Genomic DNA, 21,584 nt, shown 5'->3' on the forward strand with positions numbered 1-21,584 from the left:
CGACGTTATAAGCGATTTCGACTGTACTTAAATTTTTATAGCATATATATTCATTGTTATTAAACTTCACAAAACAAAAAAAAACTGCTCCCATATGAATTGTATTGTGTCTGAAGTAAAGGAATGCTTTTCGAGTAAAAAGTAGTAAAACTTGAAGATTCTTGCATGTAAAGGAACAGAGCTATTTTGACATATTGAAGAATTTTGCGCCAAAAATGAGTTGTTGTTGTGCTACTTACGTGAAATAGAATAAATAGATCTTGACTATTACTACTTTTGCCGGTTTTACCGTTTTCAAAAGTAAAGGAACAGAGCAATTATTGTACCATGGAACACAAGATGGCGGAATAAGAAGGTGTTACATCGATAACAATAATCGGGCCATTTACCACACCAAACGTCAAAATTTATTCACAATAAAGCATTACTGTGAATTGCTTGTTTACCTTTTGTATGTATTTTATTGTATTTTATTCACAATAAAGCATTTTGACAACTAATGTGATAATCAGCTGTTTTTGCCGCTGTACCTGTGTTATTGTGCCATGGAACACACCAATTCGACAAGTGTGATATCATTCGATGTGAATGAAAGAAGAAGAATGTAGCTAATTATACGCTTTGTCAACCTACATAGCCCTATTATATTGTCAGTAGAACGCGATAATGAAAGTACGGCAAAAGTTTTCAACGTATTTAAAAGTTTGCAAATAAACAATAGAATTGATAAAATAAATGCGACAAACAAATATATGGATTAGAAACATATTAGGAGGCAAATTTTTTACTTTTGAAAGAAAGCGACAATAAAAAATACCTTTTGATGTTTGATGAATATTAGTTTTGTTGTTGGTGTTGTGAAAAACAGAAGAAGAAAACGAAAATAGCTCAGCTCAACCATCAGACAAAAGATTTGCTTGCAAAGAAGAACATTTTTGATGTTTTGCGGTTGCAAATAAGAAAAATATTAAGAAAAACTCTACGGTTTTTGTGAGACAATTCAGACGAAATGCCTTTTTATGGACTTTATATACCAGTTAAGGGCGGAGGTACAACAGCAGCGTCTGGATCTGCAACAACCAACGCTACTTCGATAGCCAACGACAATGAAACCGGTAAGTTTTGCAACAAGCTGGCACTGCATTACAGAGTCTGTAAATGTGGATCAATAAAAGGTGATGCATATTTAAATGAATGCCAAAATATTTGTATTAATTTTATCTGATTTGTGTTGTTGTATTTTAAAGGTTAGAATTTTGTGTGTTTTCTTTTCTCCCTCTCGGTTTTTTTATCCGTTGATTTGTTACTGTTGCCGTTTGTTGTTGTTTCCCCACATATTACGTTTTATTGTTGCTGTTGTTATTGTTTTTTTTCTTGTGTAGTGGCATCGTACGACTTCGTGTTGAGTGATGATGATGAAATGAATGTGTGTGCACGTTTGTTCATGGAGCTTGCACACAAATCCAGAAAATGATTGCATTGAATTTTTTCTTACAGTGGTGTAAAAAAGTTGCACACATTTGTGAAATTGAATAGAGTTTTTTCAAGCAAAATAAAAATCTTTTGTTAGTTTTGCAAAACGATTCCAATCATTTTAATGAGCTCATTTCTTAATTTAATAAGTAAATATTAAAATTTTAACATAAACATTTACCTACATGCAAATCGACCATGTAAATCAAATTATCCTATTTAGGTTTTGTGTGTTTGCTCGTTTTGCATTACAATACCCACACCTTTTATTATTTTTTGTTGCCTCCTATGGCACTAAGTAATTATAGTAAAGTCCTCACCTTGGTATGATGAGTAACGATTTATATTTCATTGTACAGCAGATGACATAGAAAGTTGGTAATATTTAAATGAATGCAGTTGTAAATAAAAATTATAAACGTTTTAACACCCTGGAATCTTATTCGCCCCTCCATACTTTAATTTGTACCCAATCAGCCTTATGGCGATAAGAGCAAAATGTTTGGACTAGATCCTGAGCCGAAATAACAATGTCCGTGTTTAGATCGGAACAATTCTAGTAAAAACTCTGATTTTTTTGAACATTTTTAGAGGTAAATATTGTTGTTATACATTCCCGTGATCAAAGCAAAAATATCTACCTCTGGAAAAAAATTGAAAAAATCGGAGAGTCTTTATTTTACTACAGTAGAGTTAAGACTTTAGTTCATATGCCTAGCTAGAGAGAGCATAATGATTTAATTTTATAGGATGACCAAACCAACGTAATCATTGCAGATCGATACCGTCAACAGCTCCTGATTCATACGACGCCAAAAAAAGGTTAAAGTTGTCTTCATTGCTTTCATTGGCAGATTGTTTTGGTCATATGGACCAATTAAGGGAGCAAGTTGAGTTTAAGCATTAAGCTCGGATAAAATTATAACTTTTTCTATATAGCCGGCCTTCGGCCGGGGATTTACGACTTTCTGCTATGGACAGGAGCCAATCTAGGGAACGGGAACAACATTTTCTTTTAAATTAAAATTTTTCTCTAAGTAGCCGACATTTAACAAGGGAATTTTCGGAACTTCGGAGGCCCATATCTCGGGAAGTATGGACTTCCGCAATAAATGTTATATATTTTTGTGATCAGGGTGACGAGACCTACCTGTGACACAAATTTGGTCCCGATCCGAGCTTAATGAAAACATTCAACTTATGCCCAATTAAGGTATGTCATAGGGCTTGGACCCTAAACACAAAATTTCAACAGTAAAGCACAGAGGAGACTCTGTTGTGGTATGGCGTTGTTTGAGTGCTTCCGGTGTAGGAAATCGTGTCTTTATCGAAGGAATTAAGGATAAGATGTATTATTTAAAGGATAAGATATTTTCTTTTATTATATTTAAGTTAAGACAAACAAAACAAAAAACATTGTTCCACAACATCCCATACGGGACAAGGGAGACTTCTCTCATATCAATGAGTGCACCCCGATTCATATTTAGCTCAATGATATGGGACCTACTGTTTATCGCCGAGTCCGAACGGCGTGTCTTAGACACCACTTATGGAGAAGCTTTTCAAGGCTGAAATACTCAGGAAATGTCGCCAACATTACTGAGGGGTATTTTGCCACCGCTGAAAAATGTTTGATGTTGCCTGGCCGGGGAATCGAACCCCCGACCTTCTGCGTGCAAGGCGGGCGTGCATACCATTGCACCACGGTGGCACCCAAGACACTAATGTAAAAATATAAAAAGGAATGAAATCGCTATCATTAACCAATTCTTAGCAATCGCAGTTTTAATGATAGAAACTAAAGTGGGTACTTTTGACTGTGATTCACTGTACATGTGTTCTGGGGATCACATTCGACACCGCTTTCACGTCGTCCGCGCATGCCACAGCTATCTGCGATAAACTGAAATGTAGGAACAAGATCCCCAAGTCCCTAGCCGGCTGCAGATAAAGAAACCTTGTTGACCACATATAAAGCGAAGGCCGCCCTGAGAACAGCAACAGGGTGCTTCCTCAAATCTACAGTGGACCATCTACATGCGGAGGCAAAGATTCTTCCAGTACGACAACATAATGAGATGCTATCGTTGCAGTACTTGCTCGGGTGTTACCGTGAGAGCCATCCCAATCACCATCTGCTGGCCACCGAGGCATACCAAGAAGGATATTCATGCTCTAGAGACGGAGGTCCAACAATATAAGAGAGAACCTCTAGATCAACAGGCATATCAGGCTGGTTTAAACAGCATTCACACGGACACAGTTGCTAAGGCCATAATCAATTATTGTGTGAATGCAGTCACAGGAGTACATCCCCCATCTATCGCAGCTGACGAGCGTCAGCTGCCACGACAAACCAGAGTAGTTTTGGGTCAATTACGCTCGGGATATTGCAGTCGCCTTGGGCGGGAATCGATCGTACCGTGCAAGACATCTGCCCAGTATACGGCATGGGCCCGCACGATACTAAGCACCTATTCAACTGCCCCGCCAAACCTACTCATCTAACTCCAGTGGATCTGTGGTTACATCCCATCGAAGTAGCCGCTTTCCTGGAACTGGAGATAGACTCAGAGCAAGATTGAACAAGAGAACGAACATACAAACATAATAATAAACAAGTAGGAAAAGCGTTAAGTTCGGTCGGGCCGAACTTTTTATACCCTCCACCACAAATTTCAGCCATTTCTGCTGATTAATGTGGCCACAACCTTCAAAATACCGAAAATCGGAAGGTACCGTTCTATGGGGGCTATATCAAAACGTGGACCTATATAAACACTTTACGGTGGAAATGTTTCTTAGCCTCTGGAAACACAAAATACAAAGTTACAACCGATTCTGTTGTCAAATGGGACTAATACATTCAAAATATATTAAAATGACGCGTACTTTATATGGGGCGTTATATGGGGGCTATTCCAAAACGTGGACCTATATAAACCAACTTTGGCAGGAATGTTTTTTGGCCTTTGGAGACACAAAATACCAATTTACAACCAATTCGGTGGTAAAATGGGACAAATATCTTAAAAATTCCTTAAAACGACGACGCGTCACGCGTCATTTTGTATGGGGGCTACACAAAAGCGTAGACCTACATAGCCCGCTTTCAATACCAAAAGTCCTACGTACATATAATAGATTTTCCCAAAATTTCATCCACCTACGTCAATCCGTTCGGACGCTAGAGTGATTTCCACAGACGGACGGACATTGCTATATCGATGTAGAATTGCACGCTGATCAAGAATATATATAGTTTGTGGGGTCTACAATGATTGTTTCGAGTAGTTACAAACGTAGTGACAAACTTAATATACCCCCATCCTATGGTGGAGGGTATAAAAACTTGTACAACCACAACCATTTTAGTGAGGAGTGATTTATTCTTAGTACCTCAGCTTCACTCGGAGACTAAATGCCTATTGTGTTTTGTCAGCTTGGACAAGAAAGAGATTTTATTACATTATTTGAAGTGACCTCCTCGAATCGCGATGAAAATTTTTTCTATTTATCGATTGATTGATGAACGTAATATGGGTGTCTTAGTAAAGCTTAGAAAGTCTATTGTATAGTGCTTTTATGTGTTTGTAAAGTCCATATTTCCGGAGATATGGGTCCTGAACGCATCGGAATCGGGTTTTGAAAAGTTCGGAACCTAACCTATGCAATAAGAATATAATTTCAAACGTTATAGAAGACATTTGTTAGGCACACTTCTCCGAAATGTTTATTTTTTAGACATTTTGAAAACACCCTGACTGAATTGACCGGTAATGACCCCCACAGCGTTTCTGATTTCTTATTTACGACAAGAGAGAAGGGACGCAGTTTTACGCATTGAGATTGCCGAAAAAGGCGTGCCGTAACAGAACATACCCGTATGTCAAATAACACTCTTGCAAAGAGTAGTGGTGATAATGGACAGCCTTGACGTACACAAACGTTTGTTTTGAATTGGTACTTAGTGTTCCGTTATTGTTACCAGTACTTTACGTTGTTTAGCAGTGTGATAACTCTCCAGTCTTTGCATGTACGAAGGTTTGTCTTTTTTACGGATTTTGACAATGACCAAATATTTACCCTGCGGCAAATCCTGGAGATGACCCAAGCGACGCTCAAAGGTATTCCAAGCCATGTCTGAATTTGGTATCCCCGCAAAACTCATTCGGTTTTGTCCTGCTGGAAAAGGTTATACGAGATGTAATATTCAGAAGAAATGACGCAATTTACACCAATAGCCACAAGTTACTTTAATAAGATCGAATTAGAATCTGCTAATGTCGGTCTGGCGATAAACGGTGAGAAGAGATATACACATATGGCCAAAATAATAAGTACAAACATAAGTATGCATATTTTTCGTTCAATTCAGACAATGCATTCACTGTAGGACAAAGTTAAGTTTAAATTTAAGTTTTGCAACATTAATGACACTCAAAAAATAAACGTTGCGCAGATCTTCAAGATAAACAAACTTCTAAATGCGATATTAAGAAAAAAGTCATAAAAATTGATGGACAAAATAATAAGTACATTATGGAAATCATTAGTTAATATTAGTATATTCAATTGTTTTAGGATAGATTGTAATTTAGGATGTTTATATTATTAATATTTGTTGCTTCCACCTTTATTTTCACCTACTTTTTGTATTCTTTTTGGCATATTGCTTAGAAGTTTGCTGTAATTTTCAAAAGTTATTAAATACCACATTTTTTAATAAAATTCCAAATTTTATGTTTATTTTGGAACGATTGTGTACCAATGCGCTATTTTAAGTGTCCGCAAAGGTTTACTATTCCATTCATGTCCGATTACTGCATAGGCGAGTCAAGTAACTTTGTTATAATGTCCTGGAACCCATCCTTGAAATATAGGAATGCATGTTTTGGATCATAGTTCTGTTAATAAAATAAAAAGCAAATTTTATTCTTTATTTGAAAATGTTTGCCTTTTTAGGCGAAGATCATTTTTTTTTTTAAGATTAATTTTTTTAATCGAGCTTTATGATCTATTCTTCTGTTTGTAGCAACAATGTGTTGACCAATATGTTTTTGTATTGGAAATGGGACTCAGTATCTGTAATGTGATATATTGGATAAATACCATACCAGGAAAAATAATCAGCCTCACACCATTAGGTGGCTACCTCCGTGTTTAATTGGATTTTTGTAACTATTGTATGAAATTCCTCTCCCTTGAGATTGAAGTTCATCTTGACGTAATTGTAACCGAATAAATTTATTTTATTCATTTTTATTTCATTGCTCTAGAGGAAATTTCGCCAATTTTGTCCATGTACGTTTTTCCGGACCAACCCATATGATTGTTGGCTAAGGAAGACCTCGTCAACAATTTTTTTTCCCGAAACATTTGAACGCCTTTTGTTAATTATTCTGGTAATTTGGTAGCCCCTAGTATTCTCCGAGCTATTCGGTTGAATATAACATTACTTACGCCAACAGTAATTACCCAAGATGAGTTTAATAGGTCTCTAAAGCGAGAGCAACAATGGGTCTATCGATTGTTTATGGTGCCTTTTTAGGCGTACAACGTGTTTCTTCAGTTTCATTTTGGTTTCAATGTGTTTTAGAAAAAAACCCAACGGATTTTCCAGGGATCTGTCTATTATCGAAAATTGTTACCAATTTTTGCGTTTTTATGCCTGTTGCATCGTTGATTACAAATAGAAGTTTCGAAATGTAAAGCAGTTTACACCTTTTCTTAGAAAAAACTGATTGTGGAGCACAAGATCAACATAAACTATGATGTACTTATTATTTTGGCCATATGTGTATATAGAGACTTTGCCTATCTCGGCACCGCCATAAACACAATAAACAACATCAGTTGTGAAATTAGATGGATTGTATTGGCAACAGATGCTACTTTGGCAGTAAGCATTTTGACACTGATACTGCTGTGCTTTCGATGCCGGGATAATTGAGGAAGTAGATAAGGCAGTGCTTGGTGTGTTTGAGAGAAAAATTCTACGGGCAAATATGCGTTGACGGTGAATATCGACGTCGTTATGAACCACGAGCTGTGTCGGCTATACAACGACAACAGTATATTTAAACGTATCGAAGTACAACGATTGTGTTGGCTAGGCCATGTCATAAGAATGAGCGATGATGAACCTCCTTAAAACGCGTAAATGCGGGCCACAAAGCGGTACACGCAGAACTGGAAGCCTGAGGCCTTGAAGGAGCAAACAGATGGAAGACGAGATTGAAAAACGCGTCATTCCAAATTGGAAAATCAAAGCAACAAATAGAAAGATCTGCGGGCAAAAGTTTCGACCAAATCAGGTTCTCTCATTTTAGCAAAAATATTTGAACTTTTGGACATGCATTGTTATAGGCATGTTTTATACGTGCATATCATTTCTTTTTCTATTTCATTGGATTTATATAGCGTTTTTATGCACAGAAGTTATGTGAAATCGACTGGCAGTATCTAAGGGAGCTAGGTATATACAAATCTAAACCATTTTTGAGGGAGTTTGCACAACTTCAAAAAAAATTTATTGTGCATAATTTTATAGCAATTAGATCATAAACCATTTTTGAGGGATTTTGCACAGCTTCAAAACATTGTGAATAATTCTAAAGCAATTAGATCATGAAAGCGATTAATTGGAGCTTAAATCGACTTTTTATATACGTTTGCCCTAATTGGTGCTTCGCAACAATTATTTCCAAAAGGTAATGATAGGAAAGTTTTTAAACGTTGGGTTGCGATAAAAGGGGATCAGCCTGGTTTGTTCCGAATAATATTTGCTCGCTTGCCATTTTTGAAACACTGTTCGTTTTCAAATTTTTTCAACTTCAATAGAGTTGTGTGGCAATTAATTTGTTTTAAATAGCATCACGTCTTGCATAAAACCATGCTAACGGTAAGGTTAAATTTTTTTTTGGGAAAATCAACTGTTGTTATAATGGTAAATAATCACTGACCCCCACAAAGTTTTTCGACATAATGTTAGGTAAAGAAATGCTAAAAATTAACTTCTTATCTTGCATTCTCATACGCAAACTTTGTTTTTTGGTTTATTTTATTTTTTTATAATTTTTATTTTGTCAACTACATTTTGAAATTATAGTCGTTGTTTTTGCTATCATGTTCTTCATATCATAAAGAAAGTATTTGCGTTTTCATTTGTTAACCTATAAAATGTGGGTCAATAAACTTTTAAGAATTTAATTCAACAACAGTGACGTGTAATGCTGTGTTGATGATACCCACTCACGTTCATATTTTCAATTACATACATACAGATATGGAAAACGTTGCAGTTCACACACAAAAACGTATATTTTGCTGACATAAAGTGCATGAATTATTCCAGAACTTCTCACAAAAGTCAAGTACGTTATATGTTGTTGTATCTATAAACCTTTGTCGTCATTATTAGTCGCTGTCAGATTAATGTGAATATTTCTTTTAGTAGGTACTATTTATAATTAAACAAACAAGCATGTCCTAATTTTGACAATATGTATGGCGGTGTGTATCTACGTTTAAAAAACACAAGGCAATTTATCAACACCCTCCGTCTTTAACACACCACAGATCCGACCCCTTTCGTTTGCTATTTTTTCAATGGGGGCTTCCACTATATACATATGTACGTAAATACATCTAAAATGCCACACAAATAAAAACAAAGCTATAGGTAATTTTGTTGGTGGACCCAGGGGATGGGGGGCCGTACAACAAAACAAAATGCCAAATAACGTATTTTATTTAATCACCCTTTCTTTGTTTTGCTCATTCTTTTTGGTTTTGTTTACAAAAATTTAACTTTTGAGCAAATTTGAAATTTTGTTTTCATTGCTTGTTTATTGGTTTTGTTGTGTTGTGTTGATTTGTCTAGATGCCGCCGAAGATTAAGGCGTCCAAAGTAGAAGAAGCTTGAGAATGAAAAAAAAAAACGTTTATTTCAAATGCTCGTGCGGGTGTTAAGCTTTAAAATGCAAATGTATTCGAAGAATATGGAAATGTTTGATAGGCTTTTACGATACATGACAAGAATTGTTAATTAACATTGTTAATCCTTTTACGTTTTCGAAAATGTTCATCTTAAAATTAAGGGTATATTAATTAGGTGGAAACTTAAGAGTTTTCGTTTCATTCATGCTGAAAAATTATATATGTATGTATATTTCTTCACGTTTTTGGCTAGGCTAAGTTGGGGATGTGTAGTCACTTGTATGACTACGCTACTCAGAGACCACCAGCCATTGTGATCATCCAAATATATAATGAAGTAAATAAGGATGGGAGTAGAGTACCTGTAAGATAAAAAAATCTGACGGCTTTGCCGACAGAGGTACGAGTATACCCTCAACCTGTGTACATTGAAACTTACATCTATGTACAGCTGTGTTCAAAATAATAGGAGTGGCCATATACAAAATGGGATGGTCCAAAAAACATGGTAAAACTTCTCCATTTTGGCCAATTTTGTATTTGTTTAACATTGTTGACATCCCAACTGTTAATTCAATAACCGAAATGTGATAATTTTTTTAAATTATTTACTGTTTACACTGTTTCAATTATTTGTTAAAAAAATAGGAGTGTGGAACAAAAAGGACAAAAATATATATAGTCGAATTTACGACCAAAACTGTGAATATGTTAGTCGATAGTAGTAAATCCAATAGACTTGAAGTTTGTTTGAAAACAAAAGTCCTTTGGTGGTAGGCAAAAACAAGTTATTGTCCTTGTGGCGATTTTTACCGTAAATTAATTTCTCAATTGGGCAATTGAATGAATTTTATAGACAAAGTCTTCAGTGATTAGAGTTGTTTAATGCTCTGGCCCCATAAATTTGTGTATTTTGATCATTGAGCCAAGGTCAAGCCAATTTCCATTAGCCCTTTATTGGTCAAAAAAGCGTTGATACGCAAGGCATTTATTCCTCGACGAAATAATATTTTGAGGTCCTCAGGATGTTAACTTTGCATGTACAATCAATTGTTCTCCGAGAACCGCATTCACACGGTAGTTGTTTATGGTATCTGCGACTGCGTTTGTATAATTGCTATATAAACCTACTTGATAAGCTTGTTGATCTAGGGTTTCTCTGCTGTAACGCGGGGTCCTATCCACCATATGGTGATTAGGATGACTCTCACGGTAAACGCCGAGCAAGTACTGCAAAGAAGGCATGCCATTATGTTGTTTTATCTTTGTTTCCTCATCTAGATGGTCCACTGAAGATATGAGGAGGTACTCTGTTGTATCTCTCAGGGCGGCATTCTGACAGGTTTGAATATTTATCCATCGCTTTGAACTTTTATTCGAGGACCACACGTCGCATAGTTTACCACAGACCGACCTATCGCGTTGTATGTGGTCAACAAGGTTTCTTTATCTGCACCCCAAGTGCTGCCGACTTGAGGACCTGCTTCCTACATCTCAGCTTGTAGTAGATAGCTGTGGCATGTGCGGACGATATGAACATGCTGTCAAATAGAATCTTGGGCAGTTGGTGGTCGAAATTCTTCTACCATCGACCATGATATTTGCATATTCTACACGTGGGAATAGGTGGTTAGATCAGTCAAATAGGAGTTCAGATTTTCACAGATGACATCAGGGAAGGTACCTGAGACCAAGATCGTACAATCATACCCATAAGTTGCGATATAAATGCCTGGAGGGCGTGGAAGTAGAGGTTAAATAGTTGCGGAGATATCACCCCACCTTCGGGACTCCCTCTTTCACTCTATGAGGCTTGGACTTCTTGTTTCTGAATTCAACGTTACACATCTTGACACATGTCAATGCTGTCATCGACCCATTTGCTGGTAAAAGCTCTGATATTAGAGTGCTTTCAAATTTATTCATCTGCCTCCTCGTTTAATTATTTACAAAGATCTCAGCATCTAGACTTTTTTCTCAATTCTGCTGTATGAGTATTCAAGACCTAGCCTTTCACCGATACCTTCTTCCATCTCTGTATAAAAGACCAGATCGCACCGATTAGGGGTTATTTCGGTTCCAGTCATTTCTACTTGGGGTAACGACCTCAACACCTTCAAATTTCAAGATTGGTCATATATAGTCGTTAAATTTCCCACGAGGGTCAGCTTTAAAGTCTTCTCTGCCCATTGGTGCTATCCCGCCAAAAATTCAGTTCATGCAGTCTCGGAGCACTACGCGTTACCTGAAAGGAAGGTTTATTGCATTTGTATTTTCTGAGTAACTTAACAGACGGCTCTATACTTCGACCTCAATCGTTCTATTTGGTTACAATCCTGAGAACGATAGCAGCTTACATGTCGGCGAAGAAAAATAAAATTTATTTTTCAACAGGAATGAGGAAAATTAAATAAATGTATAAAAAAATAAATTGCATTCCTTATGACTTTAACATGACGTTCCGCCTTTCTCGTATCTCGCATTGTAGTAGCAAATAAATGGTATGTGTCATTTTGTTGTACAAGTGCCAAATTATTTAATACTTTATTTGTAATATATACATCTTACATACGTACATAGAAATGTGTGTCTTGTTTTATTACAAATTATTATTGAGCAACATTTATATTAGTATAGAAATATTTTTAAACTAGACGTTATGTCTGTGCGGCTACAAACATAAGTCGGCATATTTTTGTTTTTCATTGCAGGTATATTGACCCATATTTGTTAGTATTATAACAAATTTATTTATTTATTGCAAACAAAATTACTCTGACAAGTAAAAAAAAATAAATTTTATATATTTTATTGTTTTTTTTTTCAGCTGAATCTCAATTTGTTTTCAGCACCAAAGCTGAAGCATTAAAAATTCTAAAAAAGCACAAAGATGCCAGACTCAAGGAGTTCATTAACGAGGATGAAGCCATGAAATATGCCCAAACTGGTTTCGAAATTGTACAACAGAAATATAATGATGTTAGAAGTAAGTTAAATTAACTTTTGTTTCAATATTTTTTACCTTTTAATTACTATTAAATTAACATTTTTATAATTACGCAAATATTCAAAGTTAAGAACAAAGAAGTCACAATTTTTAAGATATTGCGTTTTATATTCTACAATTAACAAAAAGTCAAATTGTTGGTTTTATAAACATGTTTCTAATGAGCGCTAGGTTAAGGAAAATATTTCAACAAAAACAATTGCAATTGCAACAATTCTATGTACCTCAACAATTATGTGTTTTTGTTCGTGTCTTTTTTTCACCATTGGGAGCGGCAATTTATGACGTAATTCTTTCTCTTTGGTCCGTACCGGGATAGATATGAACCCCGGCGGACATGGATCTGTTTCATTTGCCAGATCCGCATCTACCACATGCGAATATCGGTGAGATGTAATTGATGTAGTGGCCTTAGTCTCCTTCAGGATTACCGCAATAGGAGTTATGTTATTGCTTGCTGCACAAGAACACTTCCCAGCGTTTCTTCAACATCGTCATCGGAATACGAGACACTCCCGCAATCTTTCGAACATCAGCAAATGCAGAATCTAACACCACAAGTTTTTGTTCAATTCCCCGAACGCATTGTTCCTGCAATTCAATTGTAACGGTATCCACAACAAGATCTATAAGTCGAAAAACACAGCTCGCCAGACATCACCATTGTACGAACCTGAAGACCCAAGAGTTAGACAACTTACTCTTGAAGTCAACAGGATAGTAGGAGAACAGCCCACCTGAAGCAAAGCAACATTGCTACAAGATTAAATAATTGTGGACAACGGTTAAATCACTCTCGAACCCGGGAAAGAAAGATGGTAGAACGGCTGTTACTTTCAACGGCGTGACTGTAACTTACCCGAAAAGGTGCCCGTGTTATTTTATCCGGCAATTTATAGAGCACCCCGAGTGTGATAGGGCCATGAGGAGTTTGCTACACCGTATATGAAGAGCCCTTCTAGCCGAAGGGTACCACCGCATTTTACTATGGGTGATGTTGCAGACGTCATCCGAAACGCGAAATCATCCAAAGAATTGGGCCCACAAGGAATATCAATGGTAATGCTTAAGCAACTGAATAAACGCGTTAGCCATCCATATTTTACCAGAAGCTTGGAAAGTTGACAGGTTGCTCCCGCTACTGAAGCCAAGCAAGGATGTCAGCAGAGGTGAATTGTACATGTCGATTTTTGTCGGTAGCAAAGATTCTAGAGACACTACTCCTCCTCACGATGAGACCCTGTTTTCCAGTTGCCCAACATAAACATGGTTTCCGGAAAATGCATAGTACCACAGCAGCATTACACGCCATATCCACACATATCAGTAGAGGACTGAACCAGAACAGGTCATGCGAGTCACTGTGGCCCTTGACCTATTGAAGGCCTTCTATACTGTCAACCATGTTCCAGGACGCCAGTCCTTTGTGGATTTCAGAAACAACAAGACCAAAATCCGTGGAGTTCCCCAAGGCGAAATTCCACACCCTCCAGTCAGCAGTGATATCATAATGTACGCGGTCCTATCGTCGATGACATATGTGATAGGTTAAACGTCTACATACACAGTTTATCCATCTGAGGAATATTGTTCACCACTTGGACAGCGGAAATGGGGCTCCCACTAAACACATTGGTCAATGGTATCATGGTTCCGACCACTAACTACCCCTGAATATTGAATGTAACGTTCGATAGCATGATAAAGTCGTTTGCGCAAGGCACAGCTATTTGCGAAAGATCAGAAGTAGGAACAAGGTCAAGTCGCTGGCCGCTTGTTGACCTCTTACATAGCAATGTGTTATAAGCTATGCGGCGCTAGCGTGGTATGCAAATGTTAGCGCTACGCAGTGGATGAATATTCAAACCCGCCACAATGCCGCCCTGAGTACTGAACAGGGCGCCTACTCATGAGACCAGTGGAAGAGACAGAGGCAATACCATGTCACCGGGTTTTTTCGCACCGGATTGAACCGAAACTATAGTGTTTGAGCCAGCGGCTGCCAACACAGCATCAAACCAATGCTTCAACGTTGTTGTTGTAGCAGCATATGATGCTGGATTTTACAGTCGCTGGCCGAAACACGTTTGGGTTCTGGTCAATCCGTTACCCTTCTACGGAGGTTTCTATGCTGTTACAACAACAATTTAAATTCTAATTTGGCGGCAAAGTCAGCATATGCCCTGCAACATGCGTTTCATACATATATTTTTTTTCTTATTCAAGAAATCAGTTTCATCTGATTATTTTCAATTCAATTATTTCCTGTTGGCGAGTTCCTAAATTTGAATGTAGTGCGATGAGGAACCATTTAAAAAATAAAAAAACCTTATAAATATATTGATTTAGTTGCTGTCTTAAGAATCACAGTGTGCGTTCCTTATATTTATGTGGATGATGTGGCTGCACAGACCACAAGTTCCCACTTTCTTCATGTTTTAAACTGGTCTTTGATCTCTCAGTCATTACACTTTGTTTTAATTTCTTTTTTACATTTTTTTTCATTTCAGCCTCTACAGCTGCAATAGAGACTCCAGCATTTCGTGGACCAACAAAACAAGAATTAGCACGTTTTCGCAAATGCATCGAATCGGATGAATATGAACGTGTTAAACAAATCATTTGGGATAATCCAAGATATCTCGTTAGTTCCGGTGATACACCGACGTCATTGAAAGAAGGCTGCCGCTATAATGCTATGCATATTTGTGCTATTTCAAATCGTCCACAAATTGCAAAACTTATACTCAAGACTGTGTCAGATACGAAATTTGTGGATTTATTAACGGGCAAAAAGAACGATCAGAAAATGTGCCAAGAATTGTGCGCCAATCTGTTGGATTATTATTTAAATATACCGGAGAAGGGGAGGAGTGAGACGCCATTGCATTTTGCTGCCAAATATGGTTTTCTTGAAATGGTTGAAGTGTTAACATCATATCCAGAATGTAAAATGAAACCCAATAGTGAGGGTCAATTGCCGCAAGAAGTGAGTTGTGGTGTAATGTTTTGGGGATTTATAATTAATAAATATGTATTTTATTTTTTGTTGTTGTCAATTTTTGCAGATTATATGTACACGTGGCTCACCACCAAATGATGTTTATCCTAAAATCAAAAGCCTTTTTGAGGAGCGGTATTATGTGCCTGTATTACGCTGTAGTGATACATCAATTCCAGCCCAAATTGGTGAACCATTTTCGGCTAATAACCCACCAGTAAGTTTAAAATGAACAATAATATCATATTGTCGTATTATTTCAAATGTATACTTATTTTTTCACAGAATTTAAACTGTGATCCTTTAAGCCCCGAAGTGGAAATTAAAGCCTTAGCTGGACCCATGAGCAAAGATCAAGCAAAAGTGAGTATAATAGGGGGTTATTCTGAATGAAATCTCTCCATGAGTTTTCTCACTTTCTCCTTTAAGTTTAAACGACAGAAAGAAAAAAAAACTAACCGGGACTTTTCATTCAGTATAACCCCAAAGCCTATTTTGGAGAATGATTTTTAAAGGTATTAATTTTCATTTTAGAAATTTTTCCGACGTTGGAAAACACCACCCCGTTTGGGCAGCAATGTCTCCTCACCCATTGCCAATAGTCCATTTATATCACCAATGAAATCCCGCAGAAGTTTACCAGCAACTCCCCGAGGGGGTGGGGGTGGTAACAGTGCAACAAATTCACCCACTGCCATGCTACAGAGACGTTCCCTTTTCCAGTCAACGCCCCAACGTAAAGATTATCAAAATTATGCTGATGATTCGTCGAATGGCTTTGCAGATCATTCCATTATTTTAAATGACTCCTTTGAGGATCATCAAAATGGCAATGGCGGCGATAATGATAAAGAAAATGAAACTAATAACAATCATGGCGGCTTGGCGTCAAAATTAAAGACTGGACTTTGTCCCGGTACACCATTGTTCAAAATTAAAAGAGATGCCTTTTTTACATATCGCGAACAACAACTGGCTTCACCCATGCCCGCTACTATAGGTGTACAAAATGAGACCGCTGCTGATTTGTTCAATTGTTCCGACATCTACGATAGTCCCGGTTTCAAAGAACGTCATGTAAAAAATACCGATCATGAAAAGGGCATCGAATGTATTGGCCGTAATTTGGCCAAGCAAGAAAACGTGGAATGGCGTGAATATTGGGATTTTCTAGAGGATTTCATTGACATAGCCTCGGAAGCGGGTATGAAAAAGCTGGAAAGTTATTTGGCCCAAAAGGAAGCCGAATATGAAGCAGAACATAATAAAAAGAAACGGAATAATTCCGAAATGCTCGAAGAAGTTTGTTCAGCATTGGAGAAATTTGGTTTTGGTGCCTCCACGGGAACAACCGCCGATAGTCATGGGCGCAATGGTATGAATCAAAATGGTTTTCGTAACAGTGGCGAAACTGCAAATTTAAATGCTTCTACAGCACATCAATCTTCTACACCATACACTTATGTGGAGAAATCGTTACAAGTACATGCTCGTCGCATGACAAAGACCATTGTTCATAACATTGATAATGTTGTGTCCATAAATGATGCTTTATTGTTAGAATTGAGACGGGTGAAATCGTTGATTTATAGTTTTAAAGAGGATGCCAGCTTTGTTAATGTCAACTTTGAAAGAGTTCATTCACGCATTGGTAACTTAGTTTCAACATTTCTGGAAAATTCGCAAGAAATCACAATAGAAATGAAGGCAAAAATTTTGAAAATTTTACAAAATCTTCTACTAACTCCGGGCGAAAGACGTGAACACATTGAATGTGTATGTTCACGCATACTCTATAAATTGGAGAATCCAGGTATGTTATAAAAAATTAAGGGGGTGTGAGTCGATTTGTAGCGCCAGAGGAGAGGAGGCTAAATAACATAGCTTTGTGAAAATCTATGCTTTGTCATGTGCAATTCAAATACTGATACAATACCCAAACACAACTTTACAGGCCTCCCTCAATTGAGACACAAGCTGCTCCACTTAGCAACTCTGATTGAGATAAACATTTATTATACACTTATCTTACGTTAATTTATTTATTATTTTTCAGTCGAGCAGATTCTACCGGAAAACCTCAAAACCGAAGAAATGTGCTCTAAGATATGGTCTCAAGAGAATGCCTGCGATTGCCAGTGGGAAAGTAATTTAAGTCGCAAAACAAGTCATCGCAATCGCATGGAGGCCCGTTATAAAAATCATCAACGCATGAAACAGCAAGAGAGAGCTGTGAAACAAGCCCAAAGAGATGAACATGATAAGAACCCCAGAGATTATCGTAATCCAAAAGAAGACAATGATTCATCAGATGACAATAATGAAGATGTATTTTGGGTAAGTATTTGGTTACGTGGTTCTAGTATTCTTAGACAAAATTTATGCTGCTTTTGCATTGTTTCTTTTTCAGTCCGACTTTGGTTCGGAAAGCGAAGAAGAGGAAATATTTCAAACACCACCCGAAAGCCCATCGCGGTTAAGCATAGTAGAAGATGCAGATGACGATAATCATAAGATATATATTTATGGGTAAGTACTCAGTAATATTTAGCAACTGTCAGACAACATTCAGTAACATTTTGTAATAATTATTACTAAATATCAAGTACGCGGACACACTTATTCTCGAAAATGTACCCATGGTTTGAACAAATACGTAAATGATTTTGTTTTTTTTCAGAAATGAACCTACAAAACGTGACTTGGATGTGTTGAATGCAATTTTCCACGTAGAGTTAGATAAGAATAAATATCCCACAATTCATTCTTGGAAATCGGCTCTAATGCGGTACACCAATGATGAAATGGACTTGTAAGTATTTGATTTGTTCTTTTTTAATGTAATACTTTTTTGAAAGCAATCCTCGGACATTATAATTAGACATTTTCCTTGAAAACTTTTCCATACAATTTTCTTTAGGCTAAAGAGGTTATATGAATACACTTTGATAAGAAGAAAATGTGCCTTAACGAAAAAAATGATTTTAGACCCCAATAATGTTTGGACAAAATCTGTTTCAGACAATTTGGAGTCGATTTAACCATGTTCCTCTGTCCTTCTCTCGAAGGAACGGATCAACCGATTTGGTCCAAATTTTGGTTCTCGTAATATTTTGCCAAACTTATATTAAGTTTGAAGATGGGCCATATCGGTCCACACCATAAGGTACCTCACTCACAAAATTTTAAAAAATTTTCTTAAAAGTTCAGCTTAAGAACATGTCTCGGATCGTTTTGAAATTTTTTTGCAGTATTTTGTCTTCGAGGCTCCTTATGTGAAGGCAAATTTTTTTGTCGGGGGCAAGTCCATACTTTATGAGATTGTCTTCGCTGCTCATATTACGACAGTATAATTTTTATCGGTGTTAAGTCCATACTGACAGTGATAAACACCCTAATGAATTCAGGCGGCTGCATCGTCCGGATATATCTCAGCTAAAATTACTCGTGTTTTCCTTGGGAGATGTCGTTTTTCTGCTGCAAACTAGATGGGGTGGTTTACGAGTAGGACATTCACACACCTTATGTGCTACGGGCCAGCGACATGAGAACCTTGTTCATTCTTCTGATAGTTTCGTAAATAGCTGTGGCTTGCGCGGACGAATTAAACATTATGTCAAACGTTACACCCAATATCTTGGGGTAGTTAGTGGTCGGAATCGAGACACAATCGACCAGTCGATTTAGCGTCGGATATTTTCATATTCCTCACAAGATCGTACAATCAACCGCATACATTACCATGTTGGGCAATTGGGAAACTGCTTCTCATCATGGAGAGGAGTATTGCCTGTATGATTTACCTCTGTTCGCATCCTTTCCTGGCTTCAGTAGCGGGACCACCCATCCAGTTCCTTAAGCATTACCATTGAGCTTCCGTGTGGGCCCTACGCTTTGAATGATTTCATCTTTCGTAGTAAATTGTGGTAACACTTCATCGACTGAGACGGCTCTTATACGCACACTCCTCTTCGCTCTATAACTGTCATGGGTGCTGTATAAAGTGCTGGTTAAAACCTATTCGGATTTGTTACTGTCGCGCCGTTGAAAGTAACAGACTTTCTATCATCCTACTTTCCAGGATTCGAGAGTGTTTTTACCGTTGCCCACAATTTACTTAATCATGTACCTGTGGTACATCGCTTCAGATGGTCTAGCCAATTTTTCCCTCTGATGCTCGCCTTCTACACCTTTTTTAGATGTAATTCAAAATATTTTACTTGTAATTCGAGAATTCCATTTGCAATTAGAATTATTCCATTGGAAATTTAAATTAATCCATTTGTAACTCGAATTATTCTAAATTAAAAAACTACAACATTTTATTTGCATTGGTTTAATATTTCGTTATTCGAATTACAATTGAAATGTTTCGAATTATATTTGAAAATATGTAGTCTTGTTGACTCCGGGGTTCGTACGACGGAGCTGAGCGAGCTGGGGTTGTGTTCAGACACAGTGCAAAATGTGAAGCTATCAAACCCAGGACCGTACCTCTCTGATAATTGCATAGGACGGAATACCAAAGCACATAATGAGCTTTGAAGTCCCCTAGCACCAGATGGTTATTGCCCTCCAAAAGCCAACTAATATCGGGCATGTAACGCAGGTCTGAACTATTCATCGACGGTATGTACATATTACACTCTACCTCGGCAATCACACACTTCTTGTGCAAACTATTACAACTTTGTAAGCTACAGGTGACTGTGAGCTTTGCTTCCAGGATCGGGAACGACCATGATGTTCTTCAGACTCAAAGTCTACAATTTCGCTGACTTTGTTGCTGAGACCGTTACAATTGAATTCGGACGCTGAACAACAACATAACTTGTATCGCAGTAATTAGCCATTTGATCCTAAAAATTGATTTGGTGCAGTGCAGACTCGGTATTTGTTTAAGTTACAACATTTCATGCTTATTTTTTTCTAGGTTCATTTTTCTCTTGAATCTGTAAATGTTGCTTAATTTAAAAAACTTTTTTTTTGTTTTCTTTTTCAGCTTCCCCTCACCAAGGGTTGTCAAGAAGACACATACATTCTCACAGCTGAATAAAACGGACACATCAATACCGCCGCCAACACCACCCCACATAGATAATAAGACACAATCATTTATGCGTTTAAATCTCAATGCTTCTCTAAATATGGGTTCACCTAGACAACTAACACAACAACCGCCGCCCACATCACATTCAGGTTCACAGGCTATTATCAGAGAGCCAATTCTACAACTGCCCACAGCAAAACGTTTATTTGCGTCGCCGGGAAGACCAACAAAAACCAGAACTGCCACATTTGCCGTAAATGAAACAACAACGGCATCAACAAATTCCTCGAACACCAAGAGCACTACCCCTAATGAAAATGAAGATGTGAAAACTAAAATAGTTGCAACAGAAGAAAAAAATTTACCACCTCCACGTTCACTTGTCAGTGAATTCCAACGGCCAATGACTCCATTGAATAAAATTCGTGGACTCTTCAGTGCCTATCGTGATCGTTTTGAAAGTTCACCTCTGTCAACGCCAATGGCCGAACGCAACAGCAGAGAAAGTTCCAATAGTTTGTCATTATTGAATATCTCCAGTACGACAGATTATTAAGAAAGACTTAATTTGAAAAAAAAATAATAATATAAACAATATACGGTATAACAACATTAACAATAGAATAACTTTAATTTCGTCCTTTTTAATGTTGTGTCCAAAAACACACACACAAACCAGCATTGTCTCATTGATTTACATTTACTTTCACTTTACATTTCACGTCATTACATATGCATGTTCTCTTCTATTTAGTATTAATAATTTTAAACTTAATTTCAAATATATTTTTTTGCCGTTACTTTACTTATTGTTGTTGTCTTTCAAAGAACAAAAAAAAAAAATTTGCTTTCAATTTGTTTTATAAACTTTATCTTAAACAAATTTTTAGTGTTCACACAATTTAACTATGCAATAATTAAATTGTTATCAACATTTTGTCATTCTCTCTTCTTCTATTTATATTATTTGATATGAAGCCAAATATATTCATGCGGAATTGCAAATTATTAACAGAAATGAATCTCTTCTTATTTTTAAAATAGTCGAAAACGGTGATTTTGAGTCCGAGGACAAATACCCAAGATAGTAACAATTATTTTGCATCGTT

General features: G+C 37.0%; 1 protein-coding gene across 1 annotated transcript; it reads left to right on the forward strand.

The window, feature by feature from the left end:
• The first annotated feature begins 574 nt into the window (after window positions 1-574).
• On the forward strand, window positions 575-21,493 carry Ankle2 (ankyrin repeat and LEM domain-containing protein 2). Its single transcript, XM_073973871.1, has 10 exons — window positions 575-1,115; window positions 12,245-12,403; window positions 14,935-15,413; window positions 15,493-15,642; window positions 15,711-15,788; window positions 15,960-17,238; window positions 17,482-17,762; window positions 17,836-17,954; window positions 18,106-18,237; window positions 20,428-21,493. Exons 1-10 carry the CDS (start codon window positions 1,010-1,012, stop codon window positions 21,029-21,031), a joined length of 3,387 nt encoding a protein of 1,128 aa, XP_073829972.1. The 5' UTR covers window positions 575-1,009; the 3' UTR covers window positions 21,032-21,493.
• Window positions 21,494-21,584: the final 91 nt, after the last annotated feature.

Source organism: Musca autumnalis, unplaced genomic scaffold, assembly GCF_047663935.1.
Source record: "Musca autumnalis isolate F117 unplaced genomic scaffold, ASM4766393v1 scaffold_3, whole genome shotgun sequence".
Taxonomy (NCBI): Eukaryota; Metazoa; Arthropoda; class Insecta; order Diptera; family Muscidae; genus Musca; species Musca autumnalis.

What these genes read in the sequence shown, in the direction of transcription:
- Ankle2 (XM_073973871.1), top strand. Translation starts at nt 1,010, where the DNA reads ATGCCTTTTTATGGACTTTATATACCAGTTAAGGGCGGAGGTACAACA. An exon ending in AGGGTCAATTGCCGCAAGAA is followed by an intron (nt 15,414 to 15,492) that starts GTGAGTTGTGGT and finishes CAATTTTTGCAG; the next exon opens with ATTATATGTACACGTGGCTC. An exon ending in TTTCGGCTAATAACCCACCA is followed by an intron (nt 15,643 to 15,710) that starts GTAAGTTTAAAA and finishes ATTTTTTCACAG; the next exon opens with AATTTAAACTGTGATCCTTT.